This window comes from Hyperoodon ampullatus (genome assembly GCF_949752795.1).
Source record: "Hyperoodon ampullatus genome assembly, chromosome: 18".
Lineage (NCBI taxonomy): Eukaryota > Metazoa > Chordata > Mammalia > Artiodactyla > Ziphiidae > Hyperoodon > Hyperoodon ampullatus.
The window spans coordinates 2,123,271-2,142,450 of NC_136931.1; the positions used below are offsets into that span (position 1 = coordinate 2,123,271).

Sequence of the window (19,180 nt, forward strand, 5' to 3'; positions counted from 1 at the left end):
TTCCCAGACTTGGAACACTGACTGCTCTTGGAGGGGGTGTCATCAGCCCTGTTCGATCATGGAGAAACAAGTCCCCTCACACAGGACACTTAAGGAGTCACCTAGAAGGCGGACTGGCAGGGCTGTTTTTCTTGCTGAGCACAGTACCCTCAGCCCCTAACAATATCTGGTGCTCAGGGTCTGCGAATCCTTTAAGTGTATAAGCGTCTCTATGGGGAACGAAGCCACAGCAATCACTTGACTCGTACCAGGGTTCGCGCTGACAAAACGCGGCTCATTTACCAAGTCACCCAACTGGGTCAGTGTGCAATGTGCACGCACTAAGCAATATGCGTAAACACGGCAGACACTGAAGCCAACCTTCAGGCCTGGGCCCGGTGGCGGCGGGAACAACAGACGTCGAGTCCCCGAGAGGAGGTCTCCGAGCTGAGGGCGGACGGCACGGGGACGGGGACGGGGCCCCACTGCTTCCAGGCGGACGCCACCCGGAGCCCGAGGCCCCCAGGCCCGTTTCCAAAGGCGTAGCACAGAGAACCGGTAAAGCCATCCATCCCCGGGCCCGGCCCGGCCCGGCCCGGCCCGGCCCCGCCCCGCCCCGCCCCGCCCACTCCGCCCACTCCGCCCACTCTCTCGGAAGCGCGCGGGGGGGGCGGACCGGAAACGACGCACTTTCTGCGCGCCGCCCAGCACGTATTTTTTGCGCGCTGCGCGCCGCTCGACACTCACAGGCGTCCCGGCATCTCCTCTGACCTGGTGCGATGGGCAAGAAGAGCAAGAAAGAGAAGAAGGGCCGCGGGGCGGAGAAGACGGCCGCCAAGATGGAGAAGAAGGTGTCCAAGCGCTCGCGGAAGGAGGAGGTGAGCGGGGCCGGAAGGCGGGCTGGCCTCCTTCGTCCCGGGTCTCGTGCGTAGCCGGGCCCCCTGTGCTGGGCGCTGGGAGGGGCCGGACTGAGCGGGGGCGCCTCTGCAAGCCTCAGTCCTCGGCTTTAAAAGAGGGTACGCGATCCTCACGGCAGCCCTGAGCAGTGAGAGTCAGTGGAGTAAGTAAGTGGAACTGTGGGGCGTTCCAAAACAGTTCTCTGTCTCTCTCCGTCTCTGTCTCCCTCCCTCCCCCTCTTATTCTCTCCCTCTCTTTCTCTCTCTCTATCTTTAGAAGTGTTTACAGATGGATCAGTGCTGAACTTACAGGAGAGCTCTCTGCTCTTAATTGACTGTTCCTCACGGGCTCCCTTACCCGGGGCGGTTTATAGTGGTTAATGAGTGTTTGCTGCGTGCCAGGCATTGTGTTCTCTGGGCTTTAATTCTTACAACCAATTGAGTTAGGTAGCTTTGGCGTCCCCATCTGACAGGAAATCAGAAGCTAACAGGTTACGCGCAGCTCAGGGTCACACAGCTGTGAGGTGGCTTGGAGCTGGAATTTGACCGGGTGTCCCTGAGCCAGAGCTCTTGACCGCATACCCTTGTCCCTTTTCTTTCTAAGGCATTCGTGTCTCCATTTCCTCATCTGTCAAATAATGGGGTTGAGCCTTTTCTCTCCCCGTCTCCTGTCGTTTTTTGCCAGCGGGACTAAGCGAGTGGTCTTGGGGGACAACTTGGAGTTCTGCCCAGTGCAGAACTCATGTCTCAGATACCTGGTTGACGCCTGCAAGTGGCTGTCGTGCAGATTCCTCCCCTTCTACACTGTCCTATTGAAGCCCCATCTCTTCACCCTGCTGGGGAGACCTGCATCACCTGGGCTCACTCCCCTCCGGCCACACAACTCTGTGCTGTGTCTCAGCTATGCCACCTTCTTTCTGCACCTCAACCCCAAATACATTCTTCTACACTGGCTCCTTTTCATCTTTCAGCTTGTTGTCTGTCACCTTGGAGACGCTTTCCCAGACTAGGCTGCCTGTGCTACCAGACCTGCCCTGTCCCAGCCCCTCAGCTCAGTGATTGTGATGCTCAGCCGTTTGAGAAGTGCTGCCTTAGAGTGGTAGGAGGGAAGCTCACCCGGCTCCTGGACCTTGTTTTAATCTGGTGAGATTTGTTCAACGTGCGGGCATGGGGAGCGGCTACTGGATTAACTGGCAAGAAGTGGAGGAGGTGGGGGTTGAAGCGAGTCACCCGACAGTCACCGAACCAAAGTTGGGTCCCCTTGCCTGCACACAGCAAAACCAACCTACAGACCCTGGGTTGTGGTGAGGGCAACTGCAGGGTTTATTGCAGGTGCCCAGTAAGGAGCCCAGGCAGCTGGTGCTCAAAAGACCCGACCTCCCTGAAGGCTTTTAGGGAAGGTTTTTAAAGACAGGGTCGGGGAGGGGGTGCTGTGGGCTGTGATCAGCTTGTGGACATTCTTCTTGTTGGTTGGTGGTGAGGTCATCAGGAGTCAACATCATCAACCTGTTTCCAGCCCGTCTGGGGTCTGCCTGTGCTACCGGTGGCAGCACGCAGTTAACTTCTTCCACCTGGTGAGGGTCTGGGGTCTGCATTCCGGTGGCAGCACGCAGTTAACTTCTTCCACCTGGTGAGGGTTTCCATATCTGCGAAACAGCTCACAGGACGTGGCGCAGAGTATCATCTGCAGCTGTTGAGAAGGGACTAAAGGTCCTTGACTTTAAGATCAAACTATTATTATTTTGTCTTCCTTAACCCTTCTTTCTGCATTTTCTCCCTTCTCTGATTAAATTTATCCTTTGGAACTCGGGAAGGCCTAGGAGGCTGAAGTTTTTCTACAGACAAGAGACAGGCAGAGGACATGTTGGCGGGGGGGCGGGGGGGAGGGGTGCGGTTTCTTGTTCCCGGAAGGCTTCATAGGGTCCTGCTCAGTTACACGACGGCAGAGCCTGTGTTCCTAACTAAGGGGTCGACGAGGCCTGCTCCCAACCAGAGACACCGTGGTCGTGCCTGCCCTCGCGTGGCGGGGTTTGATGCTTCCTGCCGGCCTAGCCAGGCGGGTGTCAGTGCCACTCGCCCCAGGACTGACACAGCAGCTCCCCCTCCAGGCCTGCCGCTGCTCGTCACAGCCACGCCTTCCTCCCACCTTGTTCCCATCTTCCCTTCTCCCTTTAAGGAAGACAATTTCTCGGGTGAGTGACAGTGGACTGGGAGCTCTGAGCTTATTGAGGCTCCAGCAGTCACTTCTCCACACACGTCTTCCTGTAAGGGTCCAGCGGTTCAGTAACTTGTCTTGAGTACCTAGTTACACATAGGAGTAGCAGGATGACGGATGTTTTTGTGGACTCCCGTGAAGGTGAAAATTGGTAGAGCCAGTTGGATCCTAATTTGTCAATACCTAGAAAAGTGGAAGCTACAGCCTAGCAGTTACACACCTAAAGGTTTACCTTGGAAACATTACCCCCAGCTACACAAAGACAGGTACTAGAACGGCCATGGTAGTGTTGCTTGTAAAAAAGAAAATTTTGGAGCTGACCCGCATGTTCCGCAGCAGCTGGATGGTGGAGAAGCCGTGTAGCTCCGCCACCGTGACGATGAATGGGCTCAGGGCGTCAGACCTTTCTCTCAGCAGCGTTAAGCAGAAAAGCAAGTTGCAAGGGAATGTTCAGTACGATAACATTTACATGGGATTGAAAAACCTAAAACAATAACGTATGTAGTTTAGGGGTACATAACGTGTAGTAAAAGTATAGAGAGATGGTGTGAGAGTAACGAGCCCTCCGTTCCAGAGAGTGGCTGCCTTCGGGAAGGTGAAGGGGGTACACACGGTGGGGGCGGGGGGGCGGGTGGCTGTTCAGGCCCAGGGGGTGTGATGCTCTGATGAAAGGAGCCGAGAGGAAGCCAGTGCGGCTGGGAGAGCGAGGAGGTGGGGTGGGACGTGAGGCAGGCGAGGGAGGGAGGAGGGTCTGGTAGACCCGCTTTCAGGCCCTGCAGAATGTGGAGCCTGGGAAGGAGAGCTGGGGTAGTGTGGGGTGGGGTGGGATGGGAGGAAGGATGGGGGGACAGATGCCAGGTCTCAGCATGAGCGAGGTGCTGGGCTGAGCATTGAAGAGAAGGATGGGAGGCTTTCCCGTGACAGACAGATCGTGCATCACTGCGGGGTGGGCGGCACTACCGTAGATGCAGGGACTGAGGGCAGGAAGACTGCGTTCCAACGCTGCCCAGCTGTGCACGGAAATTGGCGCCTTAACGTCTAAATTGGTTTCTACGGTCCTAACGGTGGAGACCTTCGTACACGGATTGGCTGCAGCTGATAGATGTCGGGCCCCCACCGCGCAGGCGCCGTTCTAAGCAGACTGACATGTTTTGTTCATTTGGAGCTTATGTTTTGTTATGTTGGTGGGAGGGAGGTGGAAACAAAATAAATAAGTGAACAAGAAAACATCAGACCCTGCTCTACAGACAGCAAAGCAGGCTGGTGCGGTGGCCCAGGCCTGGGTTTCCAGGGGTGGCTGCAGGTGTTGGCGTAAAGTTGGGTGGGCTTGTCTGAGAGGAAGGCCTTGGGGGGCGGGGTGAGGGTTTGGAAGGAGATGATGTACATGCCGTGCGCGGGAAGGTCAGGTCCTGAGTATTTGCACATGTGTCAGGTTCTGTGTGTTTGAAATGGGAGAAACAAGTTGTAATTCATGGATCTGACTGGACCCCGGTCAGGTCAGAGGGGCTGGGGAAAGCTGACCCAGGCATCTGGCCACGTGATAGGGTTTAAGAAAATGTCTCACGTGTGGTGGCTTGTCTGTCTACAGGAGGACCTCGAAGCCCTCATAGCCCACTTCCAGGCTCTAGATGCCAGAAAGACTCGGATCGTGGAGACACCCTGTTCCCCACCTTCTCCAAGGTAAGCAGCACGGACTCTCCAGTGTAGCTTCTGACCTGAAGTTTTCTGGTATAGATTGGAAAAGTGCTTGAAGTAGGCACCATGTTTTCGTAAGTAACCGGGCACTTGGGACATTTCCATCATGAAAACCCACCAGATCAGCTCCCACAAAACATTTTTTTCACGTCCACTTAGGAAGAATGGGAGCGAGGCACATCAGCTTCATTGTCATGAAGAAACACGGCTGCGACTAGGTCTCCCGGCACAGCTGCTCTGCCGGTCAGGGAGGTTGTGTGGGCTTGGTCGCTCGCCACCTGGTGACAGTCTGTGGGCAGTCCGTGAGTTTCTCCTTGCTTCTTAGGTTTCTAAAGGCCCATCACGGTGCGAAACTTAAAATCATGATAGCTCTTTGCTGTGTTTGTTCATAATGCTTTCAAATTCTCATGTGAAAAGTGTGACCATCAAATGTAAACTGTTAGCCATTTTAGGTGGATTTGTAGTTTATGTGAGGAGCTCCAGCATCTTTTGTAGGATTTGAGACCCTGTGGAAGGAGCAGGCTGTGGGGTTTCTTTTGTTTTTTTAAAAATTAATTAATTAATTAATTTTTGGCTGCATTGGGTTTTCGTTGCTATGCACAGGGTTTTCTCTAGTTGCAGAGAGCGGAGGCTACTCTTCATTGCGGTGCACAGTCCTCTCATTAAGGTGGCTTCTCTTGTTGCGGAACACAGGCTCTAGGTGCGTGGGCTCCAGTAGTTGCAGCTCGTGGGCTCGGTAGTTGTGGCTCGCGGGCTCTGGAGTGCATGCTCAGTAGTTGTGGCGCGTGGGCTTAGTTGCTCCGTAGCATGTGGGATCTTCCCGGACCAGGTCTCAAACCTGTGTCCCCTGCATTGGCAGGTGGATTCTTAACCACTGCGCTACCAGGGAAGCCTCAGGCTGTGGTTTTCACTGGCTTCTTGCTCCTTTCTTCTCGTCCCCTTGGCTCCGGAATGCCAGTTCTCTAACTTGATCCAGGGATTCAGGCTCAATAGTTCTTACACTTGGCTCCTGGCAGAGCAGAGGCCGGACACGGAGTGCATCAAGCTAGGAGCCCAGGGAGGCTGAGTGACCCTGATAAGGAGATGCCATGTCCTTCGGAGAAGGGGAAATGCCTTAACTGCACGAGCATCCGGGGCTGTCTTGATCAGTTGAGAAATGATTTGCTTTGTTTCCCTCAGGCTTGAGTGGAGCCCTTGGTCTAGCACGTCAGGAAGGGAGGTGGTAAGAGTGCCCCCTCTGCTTCAGTGGGTGCAGGGCATGGCCCTGAATCCCACGACTTCGCCCCCGGCGTGCGATCATTACCTGTTCAGGGTCAGGAGCAGCGTGCTTACCCCCGAGCAGACACAAGCGGCTTTGCAGCCACTCCCAGAGTTGCAGATCCTTCTTGTTCTTCGGCTCTTAAATTCCGTTAGGAATCTGCTGTTATTTTCCTTGTATTTATCATGTTACCGTTGAGGCCAAGCATAAGAGTCACACATGGTAGGTGGATGTTTTCATCTGAATTGTTGAAGCAGGTAAATCCTTGAGACCTTTGAGGCTTTATCTGTACAGCACCCCTGAGGGAATTCACTTTGAATGTGGGTTGACTTTTTTTGGATGACATTTTTCCTAAAGTATGCTGCCCCAAAAGGCCAGGTGTAATGTCACAATATGATGTGAGACATTGGCAGTTCCATGGGTCAGCTGGGAAGCTTCCTGGCAGAAGAGAGCATTCGGAGCTGAGATCTACAGGGATGCAGACGTTTCGGTGGTAACCTTAGTACCTTCTCACCTCCACCCATCTATCACATTACGGGAAAAAACCCATGAAAATTACCAAGTTTAAGTGTGTACATCCCCACGTCTTGGCTCAGAGGTAGTTTAATGGGGACATGAGGATGAGGTGCTTGGTTGTACCAGAGCCCAGGGTGCACTATCTTGACTTCAGGGTTTGACTACAGAGTTTCTCAGCCTATAGAATGTCTCTGTCTACATTAAATCCCCAGGAGAAAAACAGTTTTCAGATTTCCCAGACTTCCTTGACCTTGAAACCCTTCTCCCTTTGAGAAGCGTCCTGTGGGATTAATGTGGTGGAGGGCACCTTGGGGAATGCCGCTCTGAGGGCTTCTGCAAGAAGGGTACTTTCCCTCTCAGTCACTGTACCCTTCATTACTTCCTGCTGCAATGGTCAGGACCTCCTTATAATTCCCGTATGGCTATTCCCTTGTCCTCATGTGTGAAGTAAGTAGAAAAGTACTTGCGTTTTCTAGATGGACGGGATCTGGGTTGTATATTGAAATGCTTCAATACTGGACCTCTTAGAACAGTTTAGATTGTGATTTCAGAGAATAGACCTTTAAAACAGGACAGTTCTGGAAAATTGGCACATAAATAGGAGCCCCTAGACTTCCCACTGCTGATGATTTTCAGCCAAATGCTGTGTGAGTAGCCCCTGCCCTCCTGGGAGACTGAGCCTGCGTGTTGGTGTCTTGACGGTGAGTCCTCAGCTTCGGTCCTCAGTGCCAGGCTCCTCCTCCACAGAAGTTCAGGACACGCACATCCCTGCTGGCGAAGCCTCTGATGGAAAGGAGAACGGCTCTCAGTTTGGGCGTCACATGGTTTGATTTTGTGTTGAGCTGCTGCTTGTGTCTCTTGCAGGTTAAATGCCTCACTCTCCGCTCATCCTGAGAAAGAAGAATTAATCCTTTTTGGCGGTGAATATTTCAATGGCCAAAAAGTTAAGTATATATTTTCTTCTTTCCCTCCAAGTTTTCATGGGTCTCATTTAGAGGAAACTTCATTTTAAGCTGATATCAGATATTCATTTAACTCCCCTCTTGTGTGTCTACATGTCAGGACTAGCCTGGGCCATGGTCCTTGACAAGCCACCAGGGTCCTTTAGGGACCTTTAGGGTCACGCTTCTTACCGCCTGCGTGAGGTGGGCCAGTACCCTGCTGTTCTTCCTCATGATGGGTTTCCAAAGGTGTTTGAATAGGGAAAGTGCTGATAAATTGCAGAGCAATTGATAAATTGTAAAACCTGTAATTTTTATTTTTGAGCAGACCAGAAAGCCCTGTGTTTCAGAGCTAGAGATGAAACAGTTCCAAAATCCTGAGTTCGCCTTCCCTGCATGGCGGTCCAGAGATGGTCTTTGTCATTGTATCATCATCCTGAAGGGTCCGGGGACCAGCCTTAGAAAACACGTTTCCTGGGGAGAGCTAGTGATTGAGATCCTACCTTCCACTTGCTGTCGCTTGTGTGGAAGCACCATTCGTGACACTAAAGTACCTCTTCCTTTCTGCAGACTTTTTTATATAACGAACTCTACATCTACAACATCAGGAAGGACACCTGGACTCAAGTCGAAATCCCCAACCCACCTCCGAGGCGTTGTGCTCACCAGGTACGTGTCCGTATGGCCACCAGCCTCCCCTCCTCTCTCGCTGGGGCCCTGACTCAGGATTCCATGACAGACCTTTAGAGCTGGTAATGGCGGGCAGCCTGGTATGGAGAGGCTGGACCCTGCCCCTGGTCCTCACTCGGCCGCCTCCAACTTGGCCTTGTTTCTGAGCTGCTTCACACTCAGCCTTCACCTGTGAGGCTGGAGATGAACTCCTGCTCCTCCAGGTGGTGTGAGGCCAGGTCAAAGTACCGATGTGGTGCCTGGCATGTAGCAGTCAGGAAAATGCTCCTGTATTTGAGTGAGAGAGGCTCCCACAGGCTCAAGATCTGGTGACCAGAGAGATGAAAACAAAAAGGCAGAATGAAAGGTGTCAGTGGTTACAGGAAGTAGCCATTGCAGAGTGAAATGAGCTGCGCCCAGGGACGCTGAGGGAGCAGCGCCAGGTCGGCATGCTTTCAGCTCGTTTCTGCTCACCCCAGCGAGCTCTGTCAGAGCCGATGACTTACCAGGGAAGGGGTCCTGGTTTCATGGTTCCACATTCGTACGCTCCACGAGGACAGGCATTGGTCTTTCTTGTTCATTATTGTACCCGGGACGGTGTTGGGGCTCAAAAGACAATCTGGAAGAGTGATACCTCTCCAGTGTCAGCCTGCTGCGGCACGGCTGAAACATCCCTCCGCAGTGTGTGGTTCTCTCTTTTCTAATCCTGTGCTCAGAATAGCCTTCCGACTGAAATGGGGTCTGTGAGCGCGAGCTGACTTCCTGAACTGCACAGACGTCTCGTGCATAGCCGGGCTTGCCGGCATTCAGACTGGTTCATCTTCTGGAAGAGAGGCGTGCCCTGCTTTCTGATTTAAAAACTAGACCTTAGGGCTTCCCTGGTGGCGCAGTGGTTGGGAGTCCGCCTGCCGGTGCAGGGGATATGGGTTCGTGCCCCGGTCCGGGAGAATCCCACATGCCGCGGAGCGGCTGGGCCCATGAGCCATGGCCGCTGAGCCTGCGTGTCCGGAGCCTGTGCTCCGCAACGGGAGAGGCCACAACAGTGAGAGGCCCACATACCGCAAAAAAAAAACAAACAAAAAAAACTAGACCTTAGTAAGGCTGGGTTTTAATTAATAAATGGATCTTGGTAAGTCTAGTCCATTCACCGGAGCCCTCTCCAGTTCCGAGAATGCATCCACCCCAGGCCTCCAGGCTAAGCACTTAGTCCTGTCCTGTCCTGTCCCATCCCATCCCGGCCCATCCCGGCGGGGAGCACTCCCCTCTCAACGCCTCTCCAGTTCCTGGGCCCCAGGAACACAGGCTGAGGTGCTTCTTTGATGTTCGTTTTCTTATCCGTTTTAATCAGTTATTAACTCTGTCCTTGAAGAATTAGTGTCATAAAAAGTCTTGGAGATTTTTAAGTAAGTTACTTTGGCAGGCTCTGGTTTGTATGTACATCTTGTGAGTACTTTATGAGTCTGAGGCTTAATGTTACCCTGTAGATAAGGTTGGCTTGCTGTTTACTCTGTGAATTTCACAACAAATCAGGGCTGTGGGAAACAGATAATTGGTTATAAAGTCTTTTGTCTAAAGGTCATTACAGTTCAAATTCCACTACATTAAATTCTGAGACATAAAAATTTCCTCATGGGACTTCCCTGGTGGTCCAGCGGTTAAGACTCCGTGCTCCCAACACAGGGGGCCCGGGTTTGATCCCTGGTTAGGGAACTAAATCCCACGTGCTGCAACTGAGACCTGGTGCAGCCAAATAAATAAATAAATAAATATTAAAAAAAGTTTTTTCCTCATTATGGACTAGGTTAATGAATGTGACGATAGAAGCCATGTTCTTCATCTTTAATCAATTAGGGGCAAAATGAGTAGAAAGAGAAAGCTTATACGGGGACCCTTCGTTCTGTCTTCTCTCTAGATTTTTGGGGGGTTATTTTATCTTGTTCATTCATTCATTCGTTCATTTAGCTGTGCTGTGTGGCTTGTGGGATTTTAGTTCACCGACCAGGGGTCGAACCCATGCTCCCTGCATTGGGAGCGTGGAGTCTTAACCTGGGACTTCCCTGGCTGTCCAGTGGTTAAGTTATTTTAGCGCGTAATTTGAGAGTTCAGTGGCCTTTTCTAAAATGAATACAGCCAGTGAGGGAAGGGGAAGGGTCACGAGGCCCACTGAAGGTGTGCCTGACCACGGCCTGTCGGGCCTCACCTGTCGGGCCTGGGCTGGTGCTCCCCTCCTGGCACCCTCCCCTGGGGAGGATGTTCAGACACTCCTGCCTGGACGGGACTGTTGAGGGTTGAGGGGTGGGGGAGTGGGAGGTGCGGGCGGGCGTAGGCGGAGTCCACATTTTGTTACTTGCCTGATGGTTTGTTTCTCCCCAGGCAATGACTAAGTAAATGCACTTGAAACAAAATGCATTCTCGGGCTTCCCTGGTGGCGCAGTGGTTGAGAGTCCGCCTGCCAATGCAGGGGACACAGGTTTGTGCCCCAGTCCGGGAAGATCCCACATGCTGTGGAGAGGCTAGGCCCGTGAGCCATGGCCGCTGAGCCTGCGCGTCCGGAGCCTGTGCTCCGCAACGGGAGAGGCCACAACAGTGAGAGGCCCGCGTACCGCAAAAAAAAAAAACAAAAACGCATTCTCTCGTACAGTAGGACAAAAGGTTCCATATGGTTAAAAAAATGTCACCTCTGTTCTCATCAGCCTTTGTGCAAGCATGAGCAGTAAGTGTTTATGTAGAAGAGTTAATGTTTATAAAACGCCTGTTCCTGAGTGAGCAGAATTGCACTGACAGTGCCCACATGAGCTGCAGAAAGTGTTTTCCTCCAGCTCAGTCACAGCTTCACTGCCGTCCATCCGAGAAGGTGTTGCAGACTTGTTCCTTGGGAAATTCTGAGCATCTTTAACATGCAAGGCACTCTTCTAGGGCTGGGATACAGCGACAAAAGAGACACATTTGCCATTCTTGGTGATGTCCCATATTTTGTGTTTTCTTTGGTCCTGATGGCCTGGCACGTTTTTAGGACTTGGCTTACACAAAGCTGACGTATGTGGCTGATGTCAGAATCCATTCACAGAGTCTGTATGTTGTTTGGACTCCATTGTGCCTTTTTTTTTTTTTGACCCTTGGAGGGAGAGTTGTGAACTTAAGGTTTTCTAGACGTGATTTTATTCCAGTTCAGACAACAATACAGAAACCCAAACATCTGGGAAGCATACAGCCTCATGGGACAAGTAGCAAAGTAGATGCTGGCTAGGACAGCCCTGCCTTGTATGGGGAGCAGTGCCATCCTGCCTTGGTCACTGGGCAGTGCTTTGCCTCTGTTAGATCCGGGGAATGTTGGTTGTTTACATGTTTGTTTATTATGTTCATGTTTTCTTCTAAGTCTTTGGACATATTTATAACTTTTCAAGTCCTTGTCTGCTGATTCTCTCATCTATATCATTTCTGGGTCTCTTTTTTTTTTGTTTTTCTTTTGTGGTACGCAGGCCTCTCACTGTTGTGGCCTCTCCCGTGGCGGAGCACAGGCTCCGGACGCACAGGCCCAGTGGCCATGGCTCACGGGCCCAGCCGCTCTGTGGCATGTGGGATCTTCCCGGACCGGGGCATGAACCTGTGTCCCCTGCATCGGCAGGCGGACTCTCAACCACTGAACCACCAGGGAAGCCCTCTGGGCCTCTTTGTATTGACTGACCTTGTTGATATGGGTCACATTTTTCTGCTGGAACTGTGTGGTTAGATGATAGACTTTGTGAATGCAGAAGCAGATCTTAGGGAAGCCTGGGCAAGCCCCAGAGCTGAGATACATCCCTGAACACAGGAGCAGTTCTTGTCTTTTCAGATTCTCACATGTCTTCTTATTTACAACATTCCCACTGGAGTCTTCATACTCCTTCTCTGTCAGGTTGTCATTGTTCTGATGCCTTCTGCAGTTTCAGCCTGGCCCACGAGGAGACAGTGTGCTCAGTCTGTGTCACGCTAGTAAAGCGGGTGGTGTTTGGGATGCCCAGACCCCTCCTGCCACGAGCGTGACGCCAGTCAGCAAAGTGCCGCTGGAGTGTTGACTGTCTGCGTTTGTTTTCATTCATCAACAGATGATGAGTTTCGTTCTGGTAGGTGGCTCAGCCTCGTGCAGATGACCACGAGCCTTTGGAGGCTTTCTCTAAGAATGGTAGCTCTATGGCGTGGCCTTTCTGCGGTCCCTAGTGAACGCCCTGGGTATTCATTGGCACCTTTCACTCTGGTTGGAACTTGTCTGTCTCCGAGCCCACTGTGAGCTCAGGTCGTTTTCAAGTTTTCAGCCTCACAGTGATGGTGCCCACCCTGTGCCCGGCCTCCGGTGGTCTCAGTCTGCACATGTGCAGCTTAGTGTTTATGGGCTCCAGGGGAACCCACCCAGACTTCAGGGGGCTCGGCCCTGCAAATTCCAGCTGCCTCAGCATCCTGGAACTCTGGCTTCTGTTTCCTCAGCTCAGCAGGACCACGAGGGTGTGAAACTGCCTGTGGGGTCAGAGGGCTGACCTTGCTCGTTTACCGTGTCTCAGGATCACGGTCCTGCACGTAGTGCTGTCTGGCTGGCGTGCTTCATGGGTTTTGTCCCGTTTCCTCCTTGTTTACAGTGGGAGGGCTGGCATGGTGCTGATTGCTGAGCCTGGTCAGAAGTGGAAGTTTTATGCCTGTCTCTGTAGTTTGCATCTTCTCTTGAGTAGTGTGTTAGCTCTTTCTTGGTGTTTATGGTCTTTGAGGAGGAGGTTAACACAGAGCCCTCAGATCACTGGCCATCAATCCACCTTCGTGTCCCCAGAGTTCTGCCTGTGATGGGACGTGGGAGACACACTCTGGTCACAGTCTTTTCTTGCCTGGAGTTTGACTTCATTTTTTAAGAATGGCTCTGAAAACTGATTATGTAAGTAATAAATACTCATTGTGAAAAAAAAATGAAGATAATGAAAGCAGAGTAAGTTCATTGTCCATTCTTCCAGAACTCCTAATTTATATTTTCTGTATCTTTTCCCTGCACCTGTGATTCATATTTGTATGCATTTATATTTCATATTAGTTGGACTATACACATACATACGTGTGTATACGTGTGTGCGCACATATATACATGTGTATATGTACGTATATATACATATATTCTCCCTGTACTGTTTTTCCCAGTTAATGCATTATTTGTGGTGTTATCCTGGGACATTCAGTAGCTTCTTTTTTTTTTTTTTTTTTTTTTTGCGGTGCGTGGGCATCTCACTGTTGTGGCCTCTCCCGTTGCGGAGCACAGGCTCCGGACGCGCAGGCTCAGCGGCCATGGCTCATGGGCCCAGCTGCTCCGCGGCATGTGGGATCCTCCCAGACCGGGGCACGAACCCGTGTCCCCTGCATCGGCAGGTGGACTCTCAACCACTGCGCCACCAGGGAAGCCCTCAGTAGCTTCTATAATATGATATTTCAAAACTACATTGTATTGCGTAGCATGAAAGTACTCCCTAAACTTTATTAAGCTCAAAAAAACGTGTTAGGTTTCGGCCTGAGCTAATCCTCATGTCTGGTTTAAATATTTGAAGTGATCAGTTTCTTTATAATTACTGGGGTTTTAGAGTCCTAGGAAGCTGGCTTGTCTCTTGATAGGTCAGTCCAGAGAGGATGCACAAGACTGAGTGAAAATGGTGCGGGGGGGTGGGTCACATCACCCTAAGTGTGTCGCCAGGACCCTCCAGTTAGTCCAGGGCAGGAGCAGCATCGGTGATGGAGCCACAGTTCTGCAGTATTAAGCTTAATTAAGTGAAGGACCGCACTGCAGTGCAAGCCCCAGGGTGCTCAGAGGGTGCCCACGGCGGGCCTTCTGGGAACCACCATCTGACCGCCCAGTGTGTGCTTGTCCGTGGCGGTTTGTGAGGGCAGGAGGCATTCACACGGGCTGCTTTGGAGCACCTGGCGTCCAGCTGCCCCCAACCCAGTTCCCCTGCCCCGGCCACACTGTGCCTGCTGCCGTCGGCACTGCTTGTGAGCCCCTGGCCAGACGGCCCCTCGACGGGTTCCCGTCCCGCACCCCCTTGGTGTGAAGGACGGGCCCAGTTGCCCCCTTTGCTGTTCGGGCCCAGGGCTGGTGACTCTCAGGGCGGGCTGGCCCACCAGTGGCTTGTGTGGCTCTGTCAGCCCAGGCGGTCCCGCCTGGTTCCCACGTGGCCTGTGAGTCCTGGGCCTTCAGCAGAACCACAGAGGGGCAGGCTGCGAGAAAGACCTGACGGGGCAGGTGTTTGAAGACGAGGTCAGGGCTTGGCGCCGGGTGTCCTGGGGGAGGGGCTCCGGCTTTACCTGAGAGCTGTACGGCTGTGCCCTGACCTGTCGCCATTCTCTCAACAGGCTGTGGTGGTGCCCCAGGGCGGCGGACAGCTGTGGATCTTTGGCGGGGAGTTTGCCTCTCCCGATGGAGAGCAATTCTACCACTACAGGGACCTCTGGGTCCTGCATTTGGCCACCAAGACGTGGGAGCAAGTCAGGTAAGGTGGGGAGCATGAGCCCTGGGCCCGCTCCTGTCCCGTCCCGGCGTCTGGGGTGCACGGTGATGGCATCGGCTCTTCTAGGAGAATTCCAGGGCTCCTAGGAGCGTGGATGTCCCGCCTGGGAGACCAGTCTGGCTGGTAACCAAAGTGAGGGAAGAGCTTCCCCTTCACGGAGCGGCCCGGCCCGGTGCCGGCTGCCTGACATCTGGCTTCGGGGAAGGCGCTGCCAGGGTCTCTGGGACTAGTGCCGCATCCGGGCTTGTTTTCCTGGTCCTCCCTCCCCTCATCAGCGTCAACAATGATCATGTTTTCCTGCAGTTCTCCTGTCCGTTTATTGCCCCAGAGGCAGCTCTGGGTTTCAGCTTGCTGCCCTTGGAGTGCCGTGTCACTGAGAGGAAGTATCCGGCTAGGTCTGCTTGACATAGGAATAGTGGAGCGTATAAGAGGAAGGACAGGGAAGCCTTTATGTCGCTCTTCAGTAAACCAGGCTCGGCCATCATTGGTGCTCGATTCCTGCTTCTGTCGGTGACATTGAGGTGTGGTTGTCACGTTCACCCCTGCGGTCTCCGTGGCCAGAGCCACACGCCTGACTCTGTAGAGAGATGGACGGTGTGTCTGCATATAAATTATGTACAAGAAGAAGCTTAGTAGCATGATGGACTGAAAGTGGAGTCAGTGGCTTTGCCCTCGTGGGGCACATGCTCATCTCTGGGGCACCAGCTCTGTATTGTTAAAGTGGCCGCCAGGCTCCCCGCCTCAGCGGAGCGGAATTCAGGAGGGGGGTGCAGGGCTGCAGGTCCTGGGACTTGCATCCGAGGGAGGTCCCTGGAGGGTGTGCTCCGTGGTCCCCTGAGGGGCCTTTTAGGAGCTCGTGAACACCGGGCTGTCGGCCTGCTCAGATCGGCTTCCAGCCTGGAGTGTTAGACCAGCCATGTAAAGAGTTGACTGTGAGAGTGACTGGAAGGTGCTCAGAGATCCCCACGCTCGCCAAGCTGCCAGGGAAGCTCTGGAGAGCAGTCCTGGTAAAGTTGGACCCAGGGTGGGCCTTGTGTGCTCTCCCGAGCGCCGCCTGCATCTTCTTGTCTTACTTGCTCTGGGAAAGGCATGGCAACTAAGAACTTTTCATGTTAAAAATTGATTTCATTGTGTATATGTTGAGACCTAGTCATTTTCATTTTCCCCTTAATTTAAAGAGTGTTCAGGCGCAGAGCATGTACCTTTTTTTGTCTTTCTTGCCTTGCTTCAGTTATTCTTTTCAAAATCCAGTTGTTATTTCTTTGTTCACTTCTGGTGAATTGGTTCTTGATGTTTCGTTGCATTTTTATCAGCTTTGGTAGCTTTTGCCTGTAACGTATGGGTGAGGGACGGTGAATGGCTCCGTGAGGGAGCAGCACCCGTGGGGCCTGGTGTTGATGGTGGCGGCATGTTGTGGGGTGTCCCGCAGGGACCTGCTGGGCTGTGTTGTGGTGCGTGCTCTCTCGTGGCCTTCAGACGTTTCCGGTTCTGTGACAGGTGTTGCAGGTGTTCGCTCCAGGGAAGCAGGGAGGCACTAGTGACATGCAGTCACCGCCCTTTGCAGAGCTTGCCGTGCCTGCTGCCCCTAGCCCCACCTCATTGCGCAACTTGAGCTGTGTCCCGGCGTTGTCGGCCTGGTTGCGCTTGCTCGGCATTCGAGGTCTCTGTCCTAAGTCAGAAGTTGTCCCCGATGAGCAGGTCTCTCATTACTTTTTTGCTGATTGTAATTAAAGTGGAAGAATTCCTAAAGGTGTACTGGGGAACCTACGAAATGCTAACGTGAAGGTGCAGAGACGGAACTGAGCTGCCTTTCTCAGCACCCCTGCTCTAGCCTGGATAGAGTGGCGTGGCAGGGAAAGGGTTAGGCGCTTTGTTTTTTGTCTTTTTTGTCTACAGCATCTTTTTTTTGAGCCTACCTTCTGGGCCATCATTTCTGGTTCTCCGTGGGGAGATGGGCAGCCGGGCAGAGCTGCGCTGAGCTGTTCTCTTCAGTGGCCAGGGTGCGGCGGTGCATTTCACCAGAGCCCATGGTCCCTGCGGGGCTGGAAGTCAGGGGACGGAGGGCCCGTCCCTGGCTTCTCCTCTTACTCTGTTTGCCGGGAGATTTTAAACGCCCAGCTGAATTTCTTTGTTTCTGCTGCTCAGCCCAGTTCAGTTACTGCTGCTTTACGTGCCTACGGTTCCCAGATGCGTTGTGTTTGAGGCTGGCTCTGTTTTTAAGGCCCCTGGTGGGATGCAAGAAATCAGAAGCGGTGTGCGAGAGATACTGTGTGGTGACGACCTCCGTTCCCCTTTGTCATCGCCGGTGCCCGGGCGTGCGCACAGCCGCAGCCCTTCCCCCGCCCTGCCCCATTGTGTTCTGTGAGACCAGCGAGGAAGGTGTGCCCTGTGTGGCCCGTTCCTTGCTGTTGCAGTGTCTGCAGCCACCGTGTGTAGGGAGCACGCACGTCTCAGGGAAGGTTCCCTAAGTGAGTCACACACCGGAAAGCCACAAGAGGGTGACTGTCTGACCATGGGAAATGTTAAGGTTTTTGTATCAGGAATGATGCCACCAGGAAAGTGTGGGAGTGGTGACAGGTTTACAGTGTGAAGCGAGCTCACGTTCAGAAGAGAGACTTCGTGTAGAGTAGTGAGCAGCAAGCGGCCGGACAGAGAAGGCAGCCACGAGTGGCTCACACGGAAGGTCGCACTGTCAGGCAGCGAGGGCTGGCCAAGCAGGGGTCCCTCCCGCTGGCTGAAGTGTCGGCAGGCAGCGCCCGTCGTTCCAGCATCCTGTTGCTTGTGCCTGGCCCTCGACCCCACGTTCACTTTTAGGAATATACCCTAAAGAAATGTTCCCTCTCATTTTGTACAAAAAAGCTTGTACAAAAACCTAAGATGCAGAGCAACACGTGCCTGAGTGTGTATGCATGCACGTGTGCCTGCAGACTGGGCCAGAGAGCCGGTGCAGGCACACATGCGTGCACACACACAGTCCAGGAGGCTCTGGATGTTTCCGGGTTTTCTTCTGATTCCTTGATCTTCTCTTCCCACCTATTCTAGTGTTGCTCCATTTTAATCGCTATAGCTCTGTGGTTTATTTGGATAGCAGGAAGGTTTTTCTCATTTACTTCAAAAATTTCTTTGTCATGCACTCATTTTTTTTTAATTTTTAAATTTTTTAAATATTTGGTTGCATTGGGTCTTTGTTGCTGCACGCGGGCTTTCTCTAGTTGTGGCGAGCGGGGGCTACTCTTCGTTGAGGTGCATGGCTTCTCATTGAGGTGGCTTCTCTTGTTGTGGAGCACAGGCTCTAGGTGCGCGGGCTTCAGTAGTTGTGGTGTGCAGCCTCAGTCGTTGTGGCTCGCGGGCTGTAAAGCGCAGGCTCAGTAGTTGTGGTGCATGGGCTTAGTTGCTCCACGGCATGTGGGATCTTCCCAGACCAGGGCTGGAACCTGTGTCCCCCACATTTGCAGGTGGGTTCTTAACCACTGTGCCACCAGGGGAGCTCCACTCATTTTTTTCATAAGAGCTTCAGAATGTTCAAGTTCTGTTTTATAAACATTCCAATGGGATTTCGATTGGATTGCAGTTTGTAGGTTTCACCTAGGGAGAATTGACATCTGTCTAACCCTTAGCCTTCCCAGTCAGGAACATTTCACTTCCCTCCTCTTCGGAGTCTCAGTTAGGTTTATTTTTTATCCTCCAGAAACATTTAAACTGGCCCAGAGGTAGAGTTTCAAAGTTAGAGGGCATGTGTTCCTGGACCCTTGTCCCCGGGTCTGACTTTCTCCCCAGGCACTGTGGGCACAGCTGTCTGTAGCGCACAGGTGTTTTGTCTGGGGCAGTTCTTACTTGTTCTCAGGGTCCACCCTCGCTTCACAGTGTAGCACATACTACCGCGGGGTGGCTGCCCTATCTGCGCTTTGGAGGGGGTGTCTTAAAGAACTTTCGAGGTTTCAGAGCAAGAGTCGGTGTTGGAGTGGCTGGGAGACCTGTCAGCCTGGGGAGATGGCTCAGAGCTGAGAGGATACCTCTCTGGGTGATTCTTGGACTTTCGTGCACCGATTAGCACCTAGGGAGCTCTGAAAATGCATGTTCCTGCCCTCGTCCCCCCAAACATCAAGTCTGATTCAGAGCCGCTTTAAAACGGGGCTCAGGAATCTGCATTTGACAGTAACCCCTCCCCACCCCCCTTAGTGACCTTGATCCAGGCGGCCCTGGATCACAGCTGGAGGCCTCGCCTACTGGCGCGTCTCATGCATATTTTGAGCACTGTTCACTGATGTGAAAACGTCAACTGCCTTTTCAGAAGTAAGAGAACTCATGTAAAATGCCTCTTAGATCCTTAACAATGAAAAACAATGTGAGTATTGCTTTTGTAATTTACTGCTTATTCCAAAATGAAAGCATCACCCCACTGTTGTTTGGCAAGGCTGCGCATGCTTAATTGACGAGGCCCGGGCGTAGCCGCGGAACCAGGCAGACTAATTACTGAAGTCGGTCTATCGATCCTGGGGGCT

The 19,180-nt window shown here is 52.7% G+C and overlaps 1 protein-coding gene across 1 annotated transcript in view; it reads left to right on the forward strand.

Annotated features, from left to right (window-relative positions):
• Window positions 1-758: 758 nt before the first annotated feature.
• Window positions 759-19,180, forward strand: part of KLHDC4 (kelch domain containing 4) — a gene marked incomplete at its 5' end in the record, with an annotated part of 58,025 nt that continues 39,603 nt past the window's right edge. Inside the window, 5 exons of the mRNA XM_079723317.1 lie at window positions 759-857; window positions 4,679-4,770; window positions 7,424-7,502; window positions 8,071-8,169; window positions 14,524-14,660. Coding sequence (XP_079579443.1) covers window positions 759-857; window positions 4,679-4,770; window positions 7,424-7,502; window positions 8,071-8,169; window positions 14,524-14,660 — 506 coding nt within the window. The remainder of the gene's footprint in view (window positions 858-4,678; window positions 4,771-7,423; window positions 7,503-8,070; window positions 8,170-14,523; window positions 14,661-19,180) is intronic.